Source organism: Tenrec ecaudatus, chromosome 1 (genome assembly GCF_050624435.1).
Source record: "Tenrec ecaudatus isolate mTenEca1 chromosome 1, mTenEca1.hap1, whole genome shotgun sequence".
Classification (NCBI taxonomy): Eukaryota; Metazoa; Chordata; class Mammalia; order Afrosoricida; family Tenrecidae; genus Tenrec; species Tenrec ecaudatus.
The window spans coordinates 107,212,284-107,234,316 of NC_134530.1; the positions used below are offsets into that span (position 1 = coordinate 107,212,284).

General features: G+C 39.3%; 2 protein-coding genes across 7 annotated transcripts in view; one reads left to right on the top strand and one right to left on the bottom strand.

The window, feature by feature from the left end:
• The window catches only part of AK5 (adenylate kinase 5), a 332,878-nt gene extending 329,593 nt beyond the window's left edge, over window positions 1–3,285 (top strand). Inside the window, exon 14 of the mRNA XM_075557438.1 lies at window positions 2,032–3,285. Coding sequence (XP_075413553.1) covers window positions 2,032–2,100 — 69 coding nt within the window. The 3' untranslated portion in view covers window positions 2,101–3,285. The remainder of the gene's footprint in view (window positions 1–2,031) is intronic.
• ZZZ3 (zinc finger ZZ-type containing 3) overlaps window positions 3,170–22,033 on the bottom strand; it is an 85,794-nt gene continuing 66,930 nt past the window's right edge. For 4 of the 6 annotated variants that reach the window (XM_075557401.1, XM_075557415.1, XM_075557408.1 and 1 more), the window contains 9 exons: window positions 21,275–21,422; window positions 21,073–21,188; window positions 19,357–19,428; window positions 18,196–18,297; window positions 17,419–17,514; window positions 14,993–15,145; window positions 12,029–12,163; window positions 10,700–10,800; window positions 3,170–10,401 (listed from right to left, as the gene is read on the bottom strand). In XM_075557401.1, coding sequence (XP_075413516.1) covers window positions 10,257–10,401; window positions 10,700–10,800; window positions 12,029–12,163; window positions 14,993–15,145; window positions 17,419–17,514; window positions 18,196–18,297; window positions 19,357–19,428; window positions 21,073–21,188; window positions 21,275–21,422 — 1,068 coding nt within the window. In that variant the 3' untranslated portion in view covers window positions 3,170–10,256. Of the gene's footprint in view, window positions 10,402–10,699; window positions 10,801–12,028; window positions 12,164–14,992; window positions 15,146–17,418; window positions 17,515–18,195; window positions 18,298–19,356; window positions 19,429–21,072; window positions 21,189–21,274; window positions 21,423–22,033 lie in introns of those variants that run through there. The other 2 variants (XM_075557423.1, XM_075557428.1) reach the window with 2 other exon arrangements.

The following is a 22,033-nucleotide window of genomic DNA, read 5'->3' on the forward strand; positions in this document are numbered from 1 at the left end:
GGATAAAAAGGGCAGTTTGTGGAAACTACAGGAAGCTCGGGCATTCTGGTTGCCTTGCGGTAGGAACTCGTGGTCCCTGAGCCACACTGCCGTCGGCCATCTGTGAATGCAAGGCTGGCATCCATTCTAGCGTCGAGAGCACTTGCCCAGGTGGACTGAGCTGAAGCACTAATCCTCATCATGGGAACAAGCCCCGATCCTGACTCCTCCTCTTCCCAGGTCTAAGGACCATGAAATTGACCAGTCTGAACAGTCATCCGGATGCTCTGCCTGGAGGAAAGCATTTCCAGCACAGCAGGGGCAGCCCGAGGTGATAGCAAGCTGCTGAGCTGTGTGTCCTTGTCTCGAGCAGACACTTAGCCCCAGGGTCAAGCAGCCTAGCTCCGGAGGATGTAAATTCTCGCTGCACGTCTCTGTCACTGCGCTGTGAGCTCCAGTGAAGGACCACTGGGCTTTGTTCAACTTAGCATCTCCAACGCATTGCACATGGTTGGTAGCCAGAGAATATTTGTTAGTTGATGAGGTGGAGCAATAGACAAAGTGTTGTGAGGGACATAAACATACCCAAATCCCTGAGTTCCAGACAGAGGCACAAGCTAATTGCAAGGTTCATCATGCATACAAAATGCACAAAGGTTGAGGAATTAGAAAACGAACACCATCCAGGTCAAGAAACAAAACAATTACAGAAGCTCCATGTGACGCTGGTCCTCAAGCTTCCAGCCCAAGAAGTCACCCTTGTGTGATGCACACTTCCTTGCATGTCTAGTTGGTGTTCGTTCCTAGATACAAACACACAAATTCCTAACCAGTGTGGCTTAGGCTTTGAACTTTAATAGTGAAATCGCATATTGGTTCTTTCTCTTAACTCATGAGATTAATTCATAGATACTAACTCATTACTGCTGCCCTTTTCAGTTTCTGACGCTGTAAGCCTTTACTGGAGCTGAGAGCTGCCTTTTCCGTTGGGGTGGCTGGTGGATTCAAACTGCCCAACCGCTCATGTCACTCCCTACCCACCAGCGTTCCTTCCCGTTACTGCAGTATGCCATTATATGGCTATATTAGCATAGTGACAAATACGAAAGTGGCTGTGTGAAATTAACAGAAATGTTATTTTCTCAGTTTGAGGCCAGCTCCTAAAGGAAGCCATTTTTTGTTTGCTCTGAAGGTAGTAACTAGGCTGTACTGTGGCGTTATCTTTCCCTCTATGCTTGCTAGCTTAGTCATCTCGAGATTGATCTTAGTTAAACCTGGTATGCTTAGTGGAGGTTAAAACATACCTGAACTAACTCATTAACATAAAAAATTCGCTCCCAAATGGAATTATAACCATAGGTTTTACATATAAAACACATCTTTGTTGTCGTTACAAGGGGGTTCCATTCAATCTATAACCATGACTATGCGCCTCAATTTGTTTTCCATCTACTGCTGGCGGAGTGGACATTCTGCGCCTTTCCAGTTGGGCATGAAAAGCAATGCCTCTATGAACACTATTATTTTGGGGGAGGCACTTATGTGTAAGATTCATTTCAAAATTCATTTTATTCTGGACCCCGTGACGAGCCAGCCTAAGGGTTTGAAAAACTAGATTGCACAAAGAAGATCCAGGTAGACCAGTTGACAAAACCATCCAGCGCTTCTCAAACTGTGGACCAGGATGAGCACCTTCAGAATCACCTGGGGAAGCTGGGTTCCCAAGTCCAGCCAGTTCACCAACCTCCGAAGGTGAGTCCCAGATAGCTGTATTTTGAATAAGCTCCCCATCTTCTGTGGATCACCAGGCTCCACCTTGTGTAGACGCTACACGCACATCAGGGATCAGTGCAGTTCGAGGGTTGTGAGAAGAGGGGAGAGACAGTGCCCTCATCTCCAGACATCAGCTCCTTCCTATTTCCCTGGTGGCTCCTTACTTTGATGTGTCGTAGAGAGTGTACAACACCAATGAAGCTTTCTTCTTGTTGTATTAAAATGACAGTCTCAAACATCTCCTAAGACTAACCTTTTTTTCCCCCTTCTTAAATACAGATAAATGCAGAGGGAACACCAGAGGAAGTTTTTCTTCAAGTCTGCACAGCAATGGACTCTATTTTCTGAAAGCAAAAATGCACGTGTGATAAGAATGGAGACAGAAAAGTTCTTAAAGGCTCATCTCTTCACGCAATGTTTCAACTACTTCTTGTGCCCTCTGCAATTCTAACATCACTGTTTGCTTCCGAGCTTGAACCGAGGTGTCTGTACTACATGCATGGTGTGTTTGGTACTATCAGTGTTTTTCTTTGTAATTCAGCCAGCTGTCGGCACGCTGTCAGAGCTCAGTGGCATGGGAACCGCAGTAATGGTGCCAGTCTGTGTCAGACCTTGCTGGAGTGACTCTGGCTGTACTCTCATCAAGGCTAGCAGCCCAGAGCTTCACATTTTCCATCCTCTCCCCAAGGTTTTCAGGGTATTCTCGGATGGTACAGGGAAAAGGGGACAGCCAGGCATGGGCGTCTTCCCCCACTGGCTGTCTGCTCCTCAGCTCTCATCCTCTAGTGGCTCAGAGTAGGGGGAGGTGGTTGAGTACTCCTTATATGGATGCATCAAGCAAGCAAGGTTTGATAAGGGCGGGGGGTGGGGGGAGATGAAGCTGTATACCTCTTTCAAGACAGCAAAAGTCTGGCAACTTGAAATAATGTCATAATGACTAAGAACAAATTGTATAACCTATTATCTTCTATATATGGTGATGCATTTCAGCAATTATAAATTAATACAAATGGCAAAAAATAATTTAAAGGCATGAAATGATTCATTTATTAGACAAGTTTCAAATTATAATTTCCATTTTAAATGATCACTGTATTGTCTTTTACAGCTTTCATCTACTTATCATTGCCAAACAAGTTAAAAATACGTAGTAGTAACAAAAGTGATGTGTGTGAGAGGGGTCAGTCAGTAAGTCATCTTCAGCAGATTCAGATGTTGTATTTGCTTCAAATGAGTCTTTCCAAATTATCGCAAACTTCCATCATATCCATATGTAAAGCTGTATTTCCTTGCAACAAGCCAGTGAAGTCTGGGTTTCCTTTTGTGATATCAGTTGCCAAATTAGAGCTTATCTTACTAATGGCGTGACTGTTCCTCTACTCAGTCACTACAAAGGGCCATACTTTCCGTTTGCATGTTGTTTTTTTAAAATGGTTGTGCAGATAAGAACCCACTTCTGGGACAGAACTGTATTTTTAAAGTCATTTTCTTGAAATGGATATGTACAAATAAAATAAATGGAAGATAGGATAACTTCTTTCCCATTTATTTCCAATTCACTTCATTCTGGAAAGCATTTGAAGCCTTATGGCAAGAAGAAACTGAGGCAAACAGTATTAGTTGAAATTTACAATACATGATTGTAGTTTTAATTGTGGCTATAGAGCAATTTCGAGTGAATACATTGAGAACTTTTCATCGTATTTAGAATTCATGGTAATTGTCATATCCCTTTTCAATAACAACGGGGCAGTTACATTTTGTTAGCTAGTTACACCTCTATTAACAAAAAGGGCAGCTCTACTGCAAGTCACACGGCGATCAATCTTTCCTCTACTGTCCCAAGCTGTTCCTCTACAGGGGAGAAGCATTTGAGCCAGATTTAAAAAGAGAGTGTCTTCGTTATACAGTGTTGCTATAACAAAAACACAAGGGAATGGCTTAAACAAATTGATCTTTTCCGTGTGAGGGGCTGGTGTCTAAATTCAGGGTGAGTTCTGTGTTTGTTTCCTGGAAGGGTCGTTTATTTTCTGAGCCTCTGGGTGATCTTCACATGACGTGGCACCTCTCTTCTGTTGCTTTCTGTCTAGCTTATATTGAACTCTTTTAGATACAGAAAGGGATTAGTTTAAAACCCAACCTTAAGAATCTTGCTTCATTAACAAAGAAAACCCATTCCTATCTTAGATTATAACCACGGGCATGGAGATATGATTAATACCTATTTTAAAGACACAATTCAATCCATAATATCCCACTCTTTGTCCCTAAGGATGCAAGCTACATGCAAGACACATTCGCCCCCTCACATCATCTCAAACGTTTGAACATCAATTCCAAGCCCAAATCTGCTCTTCTGAATCATCTGTATCAAATATGGGTGAGACAGGAATAATCTATCTTGAGGTAAATTCATCTGTGAACCTGGAAAATCTATACTACATGTTTCCAAGAACAGTGCTGGACTAGGCACAGGATACATATTTCTGTTACAAATAGAAATTGGAGGGAAAGAAAGGATAATGTAATACCAGGCAAGTACAAGGTTCTCGAAGCTTAACGATAATCCTGTTCTTTGAGACTGACTAGGCAATGGCCCTGCCCTCAGACCGGATGCTGGCCATGCCCTCTGGAATCTGAGGGGAAGCCCCTTGGTCCTGGGCTTCGCAGCATTGGTGGCTGCATTTTTCAGTCCACCTGAGTGTCAACTCACCCCTCAGCGCCAGAAGAGGCCATCCTCTTGGTCAAATTGAACCACAGCCTCAGTCTCCAAGTTGAAGACAAACCTAGAAGCCAAGGGCTCCACCCTTTAAGCTCTACTTTTTTTCCTCCTTCGACTAGTTCTGCTGACCTCTGAGCTGCTTCACACATGGTCTTTTTTTCTTGGAGGACAGCAGATGTTGCTCCTCTGGCCTGCTTCCTGCCTGTAGAGTCCGAGAGGCAGACTGTCTTCTTGCCACTTCCATATAAGCTAAGTAGGTTGAGTGCTAGGTTCTTTGGTTAGCTCCTTCAGTCATAGGCTTAATCTCTTTAAGCTGTGTAGCCACTTCCTTGGTGAACTACAATTCTAGGACAGGTGTTCACAATTTGTACCAGAGAACTTCACACATCTTTAGGTTTTGTTTCCATTTTGCATAGTTCATTTTAAAGTCCATTTTACTTCCTTCTCTCATTTTACTATGATTGGAGAGGAGTAACCATGCAGCCTTTTTAAGATCTTGCTTAGAAATCTCAGCCCAAATATCCAAGTCCTTCACTTAAAAGTTCTACCTTCCACCCAACATTTGAGTGCAATTCAGACAAGTTCTTTGCTTCTGCATGAAAAAGTATCATTCCTTAACTCCACAGTCCAGTCAGTTTATTTTTTTTCTTTGAAAGTCTCAGAAGAAGCACATTTAAATCTACATTTCTAGCAACATACTGTAGCTGGAACTTTGTGTATGTACGTGTTCCCTAAAATGATAGAGACTTTCTCTACAGCTAGCTCTTCTTCTGAGCCCTCACCAGAATTTCCTTCAATATCCATAATTCTACCAAGTTTCTTCAAGGCAATCTAGGCTTCTACTATGAGATACTTTAAAAATCCCCCAGCCTCTACTCAAATCCAGAACTGCCCTCACATTTTGGGTCTCTGCTAGAACAATGCAGCAGTTCAAACCCACATGGTATTCCACGAACGGCGTGGCAGTCCGTTTTTGTGAAGATTTACAGCCTTGGGACCCTGTGCAGCAGTTCTAGTCTGTCTCAAAAGGTTGCTACGCGTAAGCATCAACGTGATGACAGCGCATTTGGGTTAGAGTAGTACCCCACTCTTGGTACCAAATGCTTAGTTATCTAGTGCTCCCACAAGTGGATGGTTTCAACCAAAAGAAATTCATTTTCCTCACAATTTAGAGCAGTAGTTCTCTACCTGTGAGTCACGTGACCCCTTTGGGAGCCGAATGACCCTTTCACAGGGGCCGCCAGATTCATCACAGTAGCAAAATTAGTTATGAAGTAGCAACGAAAATGATTTTATGTTTGGGGGTCACCACAACATGAGGAACTGTATTAAGGGGTCGCGGAATTAGGAAGGTTGAAAACCACTGCTTTAGAGGCTACATGTATGAGTTTAGGCATCAGCTCTAGGCGAAGACTTTATTGGGTCAGCAGGATGGGCCATTTGCTCTTCCGCTCATAGATGATCTTTGGTGTGGCATTGCATCTCATCTCAGCTCTGTTTGCTGTCTTGCTTAATTTCTTTTATATCCCAAGAGATTGACAGTCAAGACACCACAGGCATACAACACTCTGGCTTCATTAACATAATATAAAGCAAGCCCATTCCCAAGTGGGATTAAAGCCATAGGCTCAGAGTTTAGGATTTACAACACGTATGGGGGCAACACAATCACCAACTGAGGAGTGCAGGATCAAAATTATCAACTGATGGGCCAGAAAAGAAGGTTCTTCAAACATATCTCATATTGGCAGACACCATCCATGCCTTTGCTGCTCTGACAGCATTAGGAAGGGCAATGAGACTTATGATAGTTCCGTTAAGGCTTCGAAAGCTCTAGTGGAAAAATCCAGCAGGGACAAACTGCCTTGTTCCTAAAGAGCCTAGGTGCAAGTCTTCTACAGAACTGCTAAAATACATTTCTGGTTTGAATGGTTTCAAATGAAATCAATAAAGTCAAGATTTTAAAACAGAAAGTGAAAGTCCATTCTCCGTTAATATTCATTGTTTCATTTCTACAACTGGGGCCAGGACACAAAATTTTAACCCCAGTGCTGTCCCATTATACTACATGACAGAGAATCAAGACACAGCCTAACCTGGGTGCCAGAGAACCAAAACCTTAGCAACGCAAGAGTTGACTCACACCTTCTATGTGAGATAGGGTACAATTCCTCAGTCTTTTCCCACCTCGGAAAAGCCTCCAGAAGCAAGTCCTCTAAGGGCCCGCAATTATACTCTCAGACATGCTCAGCACAGGTGATGTCCCCTTAACTATCTAGAGAAACAAGTGATTGCAATCCATCAAAACACTGACTGCATAAACCAGTAGCTACTTACTGTGACCAAGTACCCTAGTGGCATAATGGTCAGGAGCTGGGCTGCCACCCACCAGCACTCCCAGGGAGAAAAACTGGGCTTTCTACTGCTGTAAAGCATGACAGTCTCAGAAGGCCCTAGGGGCAGATCTACCCTATTCTATGTAACAATGCGTGCATATGTGGGGTGTGGAGCAGCCAGGGAGTTGTTGGTTCTATTCATTTTCTAGGATCATATAACATTTTTACTAAGAAATAAAATGCATCCTAAAGAAAGCACTACACCCATACTCTTACTCTTAAGGGAAAAGTCCCGGCCCACCTCCCAGCCTCCTTTTCCCCAGCATCCCATCATCTTATGGAAAAGCCTGCTTACAGCCTGGAGACTCCCAATTCCACCTAATACATCTAAAGCAGTGGCCATCACACTCTGCTACCTACGATATAAAATCCAGTTCACAGCACACTGCACTTACATTTCTAACTGAAAAAAATTATAAACACATCTTTTAATATGTGGATAGACTGTTTTCTCTTATTAATAAAGAAAATAAAAGCTCCCTTAGAGCTCAGTCCACTCGAAGAGAGGGGGGCCATGGCACACTATCGAGTTAAGTGTGATGGACCCAGCATGTATGGGAACAAATCCTATCTGAGGAGGAACCTTAGTCAGAACTTTGCCAAAAACCTAAGAGCACATGCTTGAAATCCACAAGGAGATATAAGTAAATTGTACAAACGTGTGCCTTACCTAATGGACTGCAGCAGAGCTCTTTCCCCATTCTCAGATAGGCTTTTTATATTCTGTGCTCCAAACGTGGGTCTGTGCTTGGGTTTGTCCTCTAGGAACCGGACAGGGAGGAATGAGAAGCAAACCCTGCCCACTCCCCCCCTGAACCCCTACAGTGTACCAGATGCAAAGGGATTGTTCTTGCTTGGAAAATGCGGTAGCGAGACAAGATGATCTATCTGGATTAAAATCCAAGCATAATTACTTTGTTAACTACATGACCTTGGTCAAGTGATTTAATTATACTCACAGAGTTATGACAAGTTACTTGCTTTGCACACAGTTAGCTATAGAATATTAATAGGACATCACACGTAAGGAAAACACCCTTTGCCCAAAACTTCGAACAGTGGTTTTAAGTATTAGTAACAGGTAACGTCACTTCCCAACAAATACGTATAACATTATAGGAAATAGATCTGACCTAGTAAGCACTATTTAATGATTTAGCAAATAGGTCTCTGTTGTTGTTTGTGACCATAGATAGAAAGGTCTACTTGCAAAACAGCAGCCTTGCCTATTACTGCAGTCAGTGAAAAAACAAAAGAACGCAAACATCACTTCCGTTAAGGGTCTTTTAAAACCACAAAACGACCTGTGCTCAAGCAGCACCCATCCTTCTCTGCCTCTAAAAATACAATTAGCCAGACGACTTATTGTGACTACTTTGTCTATTGTTTATGTAACGACTATATCAATATGAATATTCTTATTCCAAAGCACACATGATGCTTCAAAATCTTTTAAAGGCTCACATAAACTAACCAGCACTTTTATGCAATACACAAGTCACAGAAGTTGTCATCAAGTGCTACTGTCTTGCCTAATTACAAATTATAAGCAGCTCTTCTGTAATTCACATGACATTTAATGTTAAAATGTCAAAGACACTAATAGCTTCCCTAGTCCCTCCAGCCTAATAATTCTAGGGTCAGAAGTTAAGCTCAGGTAAATTTCCTTCTATAGTTGATATGATGTTTTTTAATATCAATTTAATCAGTAATCTTTAATCAATATATCACTTAAAAATCCTATTTCTACATTTAAAATTCCTGTATTTTTCTTGATTTTGACAATTCCAAGTCTTATTTTGATCCTTTGATTTGAAAAATTTTTTTAATTCTAAAATTTGAGGCATGTATTATATTTAATCAACCTTAGATTACTTATATCATATTTTTCTAACGTCAAGTTATTTTTTATAATAGTGATTTTCCAAAACTCTATTAATTAAATATCCTAGGGGCTTATTTTCAACAAGAAGGACTAAAGTAAAATAACCCAACTTAAATTTAAGTTTCACATATGAACATCAATAATTGCCCTTGTTTTTAACCATGATATATTTTTCTTTTTGTAAATCAATTTAATGTTTCCATGTTGAGTATTCAGAAAATATTGCCGCCTATTACAGAGATCATCTTCATTTTTTCACAATAAAGTATATTTCTTATTCTTTGTAAGGGGCAGATATATGAAGGAAACCCTAAGGCAACCCAAAATCTAACCAAAAGGAAGTCACAACGAGCATTCTTTAATATAAACAGACAGTATTCCACATAGTTTATTTCTCACAGTTCTCCTCCTGACAAATGAACATTATTCAAGAACATACTGCATACACAGATAAGAAGAAACATACAAAATGTTTTAAATGATGCACAACAAAACCCAGCAGTATAAAAGAATGCATGTGAACTCTGGCTCACTACGCAGACTAAATTCAATCACTTGTTTAAATAGTAATAAAAATACAATCTTTTATGGATCTTGTGCAGACTACAAAAGAGGGAAATTATTACCATATATATGATTTTTATATTAGGCAGTTTTCTTTGATGAGTTGTACCAACAACTCCAAATACAGAGGCAGAAGGCTGTGTACTTTAAAAGAATTAATGTTGTGAATTAGAGACTTTACACAGTTACTACCACTGGCACTTCTCACCATAGTTTGTACACATCACATGATCATCTTATATAACATTACATTTAAAAAATATATCTGAGTGATAATTTCATAACATTCACACACCATGAGCTGGTTAAGGAGGCAGTGCCACAGCGGCCGCCGGTAGTGCTTCCCTGTTGGTAATAAGGACAGTTCATGTGGTTAAAAGGAATTAGACATCAATATGGTGAAGCAGCTCCGATTTAGGAAAGGCCGTAGTGGCCACCACTGGGACCGTGAGTTCTTATAAGTGTATCCTAGAAGCAAACACCATCATTGGTTAAAACTGTCTAAGAAGTCAGTTTCTGTGCTGAAAACTATTTTCACAACAAACTGAAAGCTACTAAACTGTTTTATATAAATACGTTGTCTTCTCGTTATCGTATTTATGACCAAGATCTTTGAAACCTTTGGAATTTTCCTCTCTTTAATGTGTGCTCACATTCCCGTCTCACCCATTTAAGAGCACCACCTGCAAAGGCTGCAGAGGGGTGGGGACAATCCTCACCAGGGAAACCCTTTGCTCACCAGGAATGTTCAGCTGCTGAGCAGTGTGCTGGAGCCGCATCGGTGCAGAGTTGTACTTGACGAGAACACTCAGGAAGCTGTCATGCTGTGAGTGTCATTTCAGGGAAAGCAGAGAATCTTTCCAGACGGTGCACATACTTAACAATGAGACCATTGCTATGTGTCGAAGAGGACTAATAAACAATGGGTTCCTCCATGTCATCTGTTTGCTGGAAAGTAGTTTGGGTCAAGGTAATTATAACTGGCGCCCTGGGACACACAGTAGTCTCTGTCTAAGAATGTCTCTGACCTATAAACAGGTTCTAATTGGTGATCTTCCTTGTGAATATCTGTTTCATGTAGGCTGCAAAAACACAAATAATATATACATATATGTTACTACATGGCACTGGGTGCATTCTGGTCTATGTACTACAAAATTTCCTCAAAGATCTTGCTGTTGTAAACTATTTATCTGCCACAATTGCTACTGTAAAGTTACTTGAAATGTGCTACTAAATAAGATTTAATTGCCTAGAACATCAAAGGGTAATTCACTAACTACAGTCATTTTCCAAGACATGCAGAAGTCGAATTCTTTAATGACTGAGCCACTCTTTATTTTTCAAAATGCAAAACATACAATGAAGAAAAATACTTACCAGTCAGAACAAGCATCACAGAAATCCAAAGACATTTCTGGAGGGCAGTCCTGGCAGTGCCACCGAATGCCCTGGATGGGTTCTATGCCGCAGTTATCACACTACAACAGATTTGCAGAGCACAGTTGTAAGCTGTATTATTCTACAGTCTTTTTTTTTTTTTTACTGTTACAAAAACATGTAGAACATTGTAGTACCCTGGTCTGTACTATGTGGTTCTAGAAATTGAAGTAAATCACAATTCTAGTTCCTTTAATCATCAAACAATTAAAATTTCTAATGTAACAGCAAATAAGTATGGCTGGTTCTTGAAGCAAAATTATTAAGTATTAGAATAAGTTTCTCCATGAAAGGCCAGAGCTGCCAGTTTCCCCCCAACTTCTTAAAATAAATTTTGAACTTCTTAGCAAAATTCCTAAGAGACTTCAACTGCCTCATCCTTTGCTGCTTTCCAGTGTATGTCCAGCATTTTACTTGTTTACATATCTACCACCCTATAAGAATCAAAGTAGCGTGAGTTAGCAGTTGAGTCCACCTTATTTACACCGAAATCTCCAACACTTAGCAAGTGTCTAGAACATCATCATGCGTATTTCACAATTTGGGGAAAATGCAGTCCAAGGAGCAGCTAGTGGTTTCACTGAGTGACCAGTAAGTCCAACCACGGCTCCTGACATTTTTCTCCTAGCTTTGCAAAACAAACAAAAACCCAGCTGAGATAACTGAGTCTGAATTGGGAGTGGGGTAGGAATCTTATCCATGAACAAGAGCAACAAAAAGAGAAATAACTAGATGGAAAGGTCATACTTCACATTAAATTATGATTCCCTATAAAGCACTTAACTACTAGCTGAAAAGTCAGCAGTAAACCCACTCAGTCACTTGGGAAGACAGGATTGTTGCTGAAAGGACATGCCTGGAAAACGGTGGAATACTTCTAGTCTGCACACATGGGGGCCATTAGTCAGAGATGGGCTCAACCGGAACTAACAACCACCAATGCAAACCCACTGCTATCGAGTCGATTCCAACTCAGAAAGACTCCATAGGACAATGTACAGTTGTCACCTTTGGGTTTCTAAGGCTGTAAATCTTTATAGGTACAGAAAGCCTGATCTTTCTCCCGAAGAGCAACTGGTTTTGAAATGCTGACATTGCAGTTAGCAGCAGCTTCTGCTGAGCCATAAACCTCTGGGCACCAGAAACTGTGAAATACTCTCTTACAAGTGAACAAAACAAGAGCAAAGTCACTATTCCCTGTATACTTGAGAGTTCTGCAGTTTAATGCTCAGCAAAGCACCATAAAAATTACAAAGAAATAGAAGCTACCTTAAAGCCCACATGTTGTACAAATCCATTTTCTGCTTGCATCTGTTGAAGTTTTTGCTTTTTTAATTTTTTAAACTGTAATAGTTCCTTATATTCAGGTAAATTTCTAAACACAATAGGAATACTTTCTTCATCCTGTTAAAAAAGAACAAATTAAAAAATTAGTTTAATAATTAAAATGAATTAAGTGTAAGGAATTCTGATACTATACATGGAGTATATAAATTCAGATGCTCAATTTTCATCAGAAATACTTAGACTGGTCCCATCAAAATTCTAATAGGCTTCTTCAGAATTGGAAAAGCAAGTCCTCAGATTTTTTTTTTTTAGTGTCTGTAATTTAGGTTTATTCTGCTTCCCTTTCCATTAGCCACCAAGTACAAAAGATCATGAATCTAATAGCTTTCATTTTCCAAATAGCTTTCTATTTCTGGCTTCAGTAAGGTAACAACACAGATTTGAAATGAAACATATTTTAGTCTCAAAGTCACTAAATGGCCACTAAATAGATAAGGAAATACATATTTAATCTTCCCAAGCTATGATTTTCTCACATTAAAAAATGGGAATATAATGCGCCATATAAAATTAACCATCATAAATTCATTATTTACCAATGGGTATTTGTATTAGTGGATATTTATTGCAAGGATAACAAACCATTTTGAAACAGACTTATAAAAAATTCTTAATACTTAGGTCAAGAAATTGGACACTGAAAATCGAGAGTACTTCTTTATAATGTCATAACTACTTTGTAATGTCTCTGTCTCTCTCCATCTCTACTTGTTTATTTCCCAGCAAAATCTTCTATATCTCTCACTTTGCTTTACTATCTTCTAAACTACTGTGTTTCTCTGTTTGACCTCTATATTCAAATGGAACCACACTATAAGTACTCTTGCCTCTTATCTGGTTCCACTCAAAATTACATTTGTCAAATTTATTCATGTTGTAACATAATAGTTGAGAGCCATTAATTTTCATTGTCATAAACCAGGAGTCAGCAAACTACAGCTCCTGGTCGTAATTCTACCACCATCATCACTCTTTGTAAATAGTTTTTTTTACAGCAGAGCCACATCATTCTTTGTATGTGGTTTTGCTGTCAGGTTATGAACGTGAAACACGAAAGCGAGAGACCAAACACGTCGCCTTTCAGTTGATGACGCGCAGCGACTAGCAGACCCGAGCATTACAACAGAAGCTCTGTAACTTCAAAACCTGAAATAGTTTCAAACTCTGCATGGGAGGCTTCAGTAGACTAGGCCACTGAATGAATGTGTCTAGACATTAACTCATCATGCTACTAGTGATAGGCATTTACTGCTGTTCTTACTGGGGTTTTTTAGTTGCTATAAATCTTCCTTCATATATTTCTTGGTGTATATATGTACATATACATATGGGGTACACTACTTGGAAAATAATTGCTGGAAAATAAATAAATGTTTTTGAGTTTGCTACATAATTAATGCCAACATTATTTTATTTTGTTGTGTCATTCTGGTAGCTGGGAAGAAGTATCTCACTGTGAGTTTAATTTGCATTTTCTGATTATAATGGAATTGATAACAAATGAAGTTGAACAGATTTTATGCTTATTGGCTATTCTCTTTGGTAAAGTTCTTACTGAAATTGCTTACCAGCTATTTTTGCTAATCTGCTTTTCTTTATCTTTTTAAAAAGTCATTATATTGGGGGTCCTTACACTTCTTATCAGAATACATACATCCATCGTGTCAAGCACCTTTGTACAAATGTTGCCATCATCATTTTCAAAACATTTTCTACTCAAGCCCTTGGTATTAGCTCATTACACACCCCCTTCCTCCATCAATGAGCTCTTGATAATTTATAATTGTTTTTTCATGTCTTACACCGAACGCTGTTGCCCTTTGCCCACTTTTCTGTTGTCCGTCCCCTTGGGAAGGGGTTATATGTTGACCATTGTGATTGGTTCTCCCTTCTCTCCCTACCTTCCACTTTACACCCCTGATATCAGAACTCTCATTATGGACCTGAATGGTTTTTCTGTCCTGGATTCCCTGAGTTACGAGCTCTTATCTGTACCCATGTACATGCTCTGCTCTAGCCGGATTTGTAAGGTAGAACTGGGGTCATGATAGTGAGGGGGAGGAAGCTTTAAAGAACTAGATGAAAGCTGTATGTTTCATCAGTTCTATACCGCACCCTGACTGGCTCGTCTCTTCCTTGTGACCCTTCTGTAAGGCAATGTCCAATTGTCTATAGATGGGCTTTGAATCTCCACTCTGTGCTCCCCCTCATCCACATCAATATGAAATTTTTTGTTCTGGGTCTTTGATGCCTGATACCTGATCCCATCAACAATTTGGGATTTTTGTGGAAGGTAAGGGAACTTAAATAGTTAAGACAATCTTAAAACGAATACAGTGACTCACATCTCCTCATTTCAAAACATAGTATAAGGTCAAAATAATTACAACAGCCTGATATATAATAGCAGACATACAAAAAAAGAAGAGTGCAAGAGGAAAGAGGCAACTCACTGCATCTATGGACTTTACCTTTACCCAAAGAGAAATCAAACCCATTTGGAGAGGAGAAAAATTCTAAAACAATTGATAAATGTGTATTGGATTATACAATCAATTCCTTTAGACACTTGATAATAATTGTGGTCATTAAAGATACATATTGCAATATTTTAAAACAAAATGCTATATCTAGGATTTAGGGTGGGAATGGAGTAGGTTGGAATAGCAATAAAACAAGATTGAGTATGGAGTATATGTAGGTTCATTATACTTTCTTTCTTCATACTTATATATGTGTTTGAATTTTTTTTATATTTCGTTAAACATGAGTTTTAACAAATCTGACTTGTTAGTTAAAAGAGACGAAACCAATGTTCTGAGAAGGAGAGTAAATTAGAAAATCCCTGTAGTCCCACTCTGTAGCCAGGCCTCTAAAATAACTTACAGATGCCTCCTCAACAGCAGCGCTCATGTGGCCATGAAAACAGGATCGGTCATCATCTTCATCCATGTAAACTGGAGGTTCATGGGAAGTCATGAAAGTGGAAGGTTTAAAGAGATGTTTATTAAGGGGGTGCTGTCGTCTGCTTGTTGAAGACTAAATGAGAAAACAAAATTTTTACTTGGAACGGAGGAAAATTAAAAGAATAAAAATATAAGAATTGTTACTTCTAAAAAGTCTATCAGAAAGATTTTACTTCCATCCTTTAATATATTCTTATATGGTTATGTAATATCAGTTTCAAAAATCAAATATGAGCAAATCTGGGTTTATTATTCCATCTGTTATTCCCTTTTTCCCTCAATTAAATACTTTTATTCGAGGCTCTTACATCTCTTATCACAATACACAATTATCACAATTATCCGTTGTGTCAAGCACATTTGCACTTATGCTGCCATCATCATTTTCAAAGTACCTTCTTTCTACTTGAGCTCTTGGTATCAGCTCATTTTATCTCCTCCCTTCCCTACCCGCCCTCCCTCATGAATGCTTAATAAGTTATAGATCATTATTTTCATATCTCACATGGTCCTCTGTCGCCCTTTACCCACTCTTCTGTTGTTCGTCCCCCTAGGATGGGGTTATATGCTGATCCTTGTGATCGATTCCCCCCCCCCCCCGTTCCCCCCACCACCTTCCCCTTATCCTCCTTGTCTCTCTATTCTCATTGTTGACCCCAAGGGGCATAGCTCTCCCGGATTCCGTGTTGCCGGCTCTTGTGTAGCAGTGTGCATGTTCTGGTCTAATCCGACTTGTAAGGGAGAATTGAGGTCATGATTGTGGGGGGAAAGAATCCATTTGTTATTCCTGTCATCTTAGCTATAAAACATATCTCTAAAGTTAGTTTAAAAATTAATCATGAAAATTAGTTCAGAAAAATTCTTAAATTACTTTTTAAATAAGAAAACTAAAATTTCCAAGGATTAGTAAAAATAAAATTGTAAAACATAAAGCTGCAATGGCGTTATCTTTAATGTAAAATTACAAAAATCAGGAAGGGTAACAGTATCAAATGTATCCTTAATTTCTCTTTATATGAGGGGTGGCAGTGCTGACAGGAAAGGGAAGGCAGCAAGATGACAGATAAAAACATGAAAGAGGCTGATTGTGTGCCTTGACTACTTTTTCTGCAATTACAGCAAAAAACTGATTGATGCAAGTTGGGAATAGCAGATACAACAAGGTGAAATGAAAAGCAGAGTAGTGGAATGAGAGGATCGTGGGTTTTTCCAACTTACAATTTACTCAATATGCCTTAGGCCCCAGTTAGCTCATCTACAAAAAGGCAACAGAACAGTTCAGGCACAGGATACTCAAGTCCTGGTGTTGTGTAGGGGTGCCAAACACAGGATCAGCAATTTGAATACACCAGCTCCTCCTTTGGAGAGAGATGAGGCTTTCTACTCCCATAAAGATTTATGGCTTCAGAAACCCAAAGGGGAAGTACTACTCTGTCCTACAAGTCAGAATTGAATAGATAACTCTGCATTTTACTAATATTATCAAGACAGCAAAGATAGTGCTACTCACTAAACACATTTATACTTACAGTGAAGATTAAATGAAATCTCTTAATAAACATTCCAAATTTATTGAAAAAATTGCTGTTTACTAAAGAGTCAAATATGTTAAAAATCACTATCACGGAAGTAGTTAGAGATGTCGCCACCGGGTAGGCCCAAAGATTTGGGTCTATATCTCTTCAGGGGGGAATGTTAGGTAGTCTAGCGAAGGGCTGGGACGTCCATTCCGCAAACCCATTGATCCAAGCTATGGAAACAAAGGAGTGGCACACTGCACATGCTCAGAAGTTCGGGTTTCCCACCAGGTACGCGTGGGTGGACGCTACACCTGGACTGGCCCACCTAATTTAATTCAGCCAAGGGGGGTCGACCAGCGGTCGTCCACCACGCCTCCCTGCAGAATCATTGAAAAAGCAGGAGCCTGGAGTCGACCGTGTGACTCTGCGAGCAGTTTCCAGGCAGGCTGCACGTTTGGGAGGAGGCCTGTGGGTGCCTGCGTAAACCCGAAACTTCTAACGCTCATAAAACTCACTTGGATCACACACACACACAAAAACACTATTGCAAAATGCCTTTCATTTAAGGCCTCTCAAACCGCACTCATTCGCACAAACCAGCGGACTCATAAGACAACGAAAAATTATCATCAAGTCAGCTCACTGAATTCCACGGAGTACTAAAATAGGAATCCTACCTGTGTTTATGTTTAATCTAATAAATGCTTGGAGTAAACAAACTCTCCAATAAAAATGAGAACTACAGCTTAACAAAATGTGCACTTTCACATCATAGTTCTGCCCTGGAAGAGTTTAATCTGCTTGTTCCCATCTATTTTCTCCTTACCTTTTTGGAGCACATGTGTAAGTTTGGCGTTCTTCCGGGGACCGGGATGCCCGCCTTCGTGAGCTTTATGAAGTACTTCTGCACTCGGCTGGCGACCTAAGGAGACATGGTCGGTCTTGTGACGTTCTCGTAAGACGTACAAGATCAAAACTATCTTTAAGATAGAACATGTTCCAATATGGTCACATATATATGTAATGAATGCAAATTGAAACTGTCATAAATCCAGAAGTAACTTTACACTGCCAACAAAGATTGTTAAATCTTAAAATCTAGAAGAAAGCAAAACGCTAAAATAAATTTGAACTTGTATTCTAAGGCTAAGCAAATTTTCAACTTGTAAACACTTATCCATGTGGCTAAAAATACATCTATTAATGCAGATAGGAATAGGCTAGATCCATTTCATTTATCTAATTTGATTTCCCCATCCAGTTTTAGAAAGACAACTGGAGAATGCTAAGGCGCTCTATCACAATCTAGTCACAGCTTAAATAAGCCACAGCATACAACCAGTGTATTTCAGATTTCAAAAGAGAGTAAGCTACTACATTTTTACTTTTTCGCGTTTAGTAATAATTGAATGCAGAATTCTCTACCTGTTTCTGAAATGAATACAAAAATATAAAATAGTAATAAGAAAAAACTATATACTACAGCAGCACTCAAAAGCCGAAAATTAGATCAGTTGTGATGTCAGCTGTTTACCTTCCTAAAAAACAACAACAACAGTCTTTCAGAAGCATGTTGATAATATGGGGTTACTCCTTCAATTACCTGTTTTGCTGTCCTATTGCCCAATTCATCTGCGATCTTCTGCCAGCGCCGAGATTCTACTTCTTCAGGGGGGTATTTCAAGAGTAACTGTTCAAGTTTTTTCTAAGCCAAACCAAAAACCAAATTTTAGGAAGCACTCAAGTTTAAAAGGTGAGTCTCTAAATACATTAACTTTTATATTAAAGTATAACTTTCCCCTCTCAAACTTAAAGGATTGGAGTACTAGAAATCCTCATGACAGGAAAATTTCTTGCTAGAAAATTAAGACTTTACAGAAGAAATGTGATTAAGTACACAGACATTAACTAAAAACCAAATTTCACAGATATTTACACATATTTTATACATCATAGTGATTTACACTAATCATTTTTGCTTGGTAAAAAATGTCTAGGCTCTGCCCTATAGCTTTGATGAAGCATGTATTAACTCATTTGGATTTAAGACAGAATACTGAAAGGACTTTTTCCATCCTTTGTACTGTCCTCCATTTAAGTTTTTGAACTTTATTATTGTGATCTATCTTCCAAGTTTCCTAACAGGCCTAAAGATGCTGACTGGGATACTTGAAATTAAGGTTTCCTGAAATCATTTATCACCCACTAAGCTTAATTATACTTGTGACAACCCTCATGAGACAGAAATGTATCTCGAAACTCATTTGAAAAAATTCTCTTGCACTGGAATGTAACAAATCCTTTGATTGGGCTTCAACAGTTCCCCAGGCAACAGCAGCATGTTTGCTGCAGTGCTTTCCCAGACCTCCCGTCCTTTCTCCCACAGTTACACGATAAAAACGCCATTCGACTCTGTCCACTGCACTACCCTTTATGCAGTCTCCCCAAACTCAACTCCTGTTTTAGAAATAGGAGTTCATAGACAGCCTCAAATGTTTCCATTCTTGGAAGTGTAGAAAACGGCATATAGAAATGTCTTAATATTTTGGATTTATAAAAGAGGACTCTCTAAGTAAGAAAAGTCACATATAACAATACACATGAGGGAGGCTCAGAAACTTCATGGGGAAAAAAGTAGAATTGAAAGATAATGAAATTGTTCCACAAATTTTTGGGTCTCCTACTTTACTCATAAAACTGAGTCTAATACTAACATTCTGTGTATGTTTTAAACCCATGTAATTTAGAAGTATCTATTACCTACCTGCTCGTCTATAGTCCATAACTGGTTAAATGTTTCAGGTTTGGTATCATCGCAGAGGCGTCCCCTTATCATCTGTGTATATAGCAAGGCTTTCATCAGAGACAAAATAACAAGACCACCACCACACTGCATACTTTTATAAATTTAAAGCTATTTCAGTAAATCTATTTTTTAATACCTTTAGTGAGGATTCTTACATCTCTTATCAAAATCCATATATTTATCCAGTCTATCAAGCACATTTACACATATGCCGCCATCATCATTTTCAAAGCATTCTCTTCCCCCTTGAGCCGTTATCAGTTCCCCATTTCTTCTCCCGGCCTCACTCACAAACCCTGGTAAGTTATAGATTATTATTTTCATATCTTACATTATCCTCAATTGCCCCTCACCCACCTTTCCGTTATTTGTCTCCTGGGAGAGGGTTCTAGATTGATCCTTGTGATCGATTTCCCTTTTCCACCCCACCGTCCCGTAATCCTCCTGGTATCTCTACTCTCATTATTGGCCCTGAGGGGTTTATCTATCCTGGATTCCCTGTGTTGCGGGCTCTTATCTGTAGCAGTGTGCATGCTCTCGTCTAATCTGATTTGCAAGGTAGAATTGAGGGCATAATAATGGGGGGATAGAAGCACCAAAGAACTGGAGGAGAGTTGTATGTTTCATCGGCGCGATACAGCACCGACTGGCTTGTCTCTTCCTTATGACCCTTCTGAAAGGGATGTCCCATTGTCTACAGACGGGCCTTGGGTCTCCACTCCATGCCCCTCTCCCCCATTCACATTGGGTATGATTTTGTTCTGGGTCTTAGATGTTTGACACCTGATCCATTGACATCTCATGATCACACAGGCTGGTGTGCTTCTTCCATGTGGGCTTTGTTGCTTCTCAGCTAGATGGCTGCTTGTTTATCTTCAAGCCTTTAAGATGCCAGATGCTATATCTTTTGATAGCTGGACACCATCAGCTTTCTTAACCACATTTGCTTATACACCCATTTTGTCTTCAGAGATCGTGTTGTAAATCTATTTTTTTAATGTATGATATTTCATGGTTATAAGATACTTTGATTTTTCTTTATTTCATTTGGTATTTCCTTCTAGATTCTGTGATATGGATGACAGGAATTTCATTTTTTTTAAATGCACAGTAAACCTTTTAAGGCAGAATAGAACTGCTCCTTTGGGTTTCAATGACTCTTGACAAGATTAGAAGGCTTCCTCTTTCTCCCATAGAGAGAACGAAGATTTTAAACTGCTGATCCCTTCGTTAGCAGCCCAAAGGTAACCATAACCTGCTATACGACCAGAACTCCTTATAATCCTATAACATAAGTAAACTGCAGTCTAGAGATTTTAGCTCAAATGTTATCTGAAATTCCACAGCTAATAAGTAGTGAAGCTGCAGGTGACCAGGTTTTAACATTGGTAAAGTGGGACACCAGCAGGACCCATTGATAAAACTCATATCCTGGCAAAATAGCCACATGGCAGCTGAAAACCGTATACCCTAGCCTGTCGTGCATTCTTCCCATAAATCAGGACTTTTTTTTAAATGCCAGGGATGTGGGAAAAATTGTTAAAAATCGGGACTGTCCCGCCAAAAGCAGGACATCTGGTCACCAGACACTAATTTAAGAAAATAGAACAGCAAAATGTGCAAAAGGGTTGTCGACAATTCCAAATTCCTATGCCAATGCTTAATATTACTTACTTGGGGACGACTGTTGGAGCCTTCTGGACCATCACTCAAAGGCAACATAGAGTAAGAAAGGGAATCCCCATCCTTCTTAGAATCTAAAGGACTTTTTGGTCTAGCAGGTAAACCTACTAAAAACAAATCCAAGTACACACTTATTAAAGCAAGTATAGCCACATATTTCTCTATTTATAATTCTTATTACATAATTTCTTACCTTTATCGAAAACTAGTTTAACTCTCCTAGTATGTCTTTTACGGTTTTTAAATTCTCTTTCAAAGTTCCCAAGACTATTGGTATATTGGTCCCAAGAAATGTCAGGTAACTGAACAACTCTCTGTGGATATGGAAGCCCTATATCAGCCTGGAAAAAAAAAATTTTTTCTTGATTAATTCAAGAAGTATTCAACTATAGTCATATTTTTATTCGACTGTATGTCCAAATAACCAGCTAGCTACTTTTCTAAACAGTTTGAATCTAAGGGCTAATAAAATTAAAATACAGTCTAAACCAGTGGTTCTCAACCTGTGGGTCATGACCACTTTGGTGGTTGAACGACCCTTTCACAGGGGTCGCTCGATTCCTAACTGTAGCAAAAGTAGCAACGAAAATAATTTTATGGTTTGGGGTAGGGGAGTACACTACAACATGAGGAACTGTATTAAATGGTCGCAGCTTTAGGAAGGTTGAGAACCACTGCTCTAAACATTAAAATGGAAAAGAAGGTAAGAATTAATTGAGAAAAATATAAGTACTACTTCGTTATACGGTTCTAAAGTTGAATTTCAATTCTAAACATAAAACAAAAGCAAAAGGAGGCAATTATCTCTGAGAAGAGCAACAAAATGTATGATTAAAATAGATGAGACTTCATATGGAGAATTCATCAAAAGTATACCCCCACGATCATGACTTATCTATAAAAATGATTACCGTTTCCAGAACCAGTAAGACCTACTTACCCCGTTTATTAA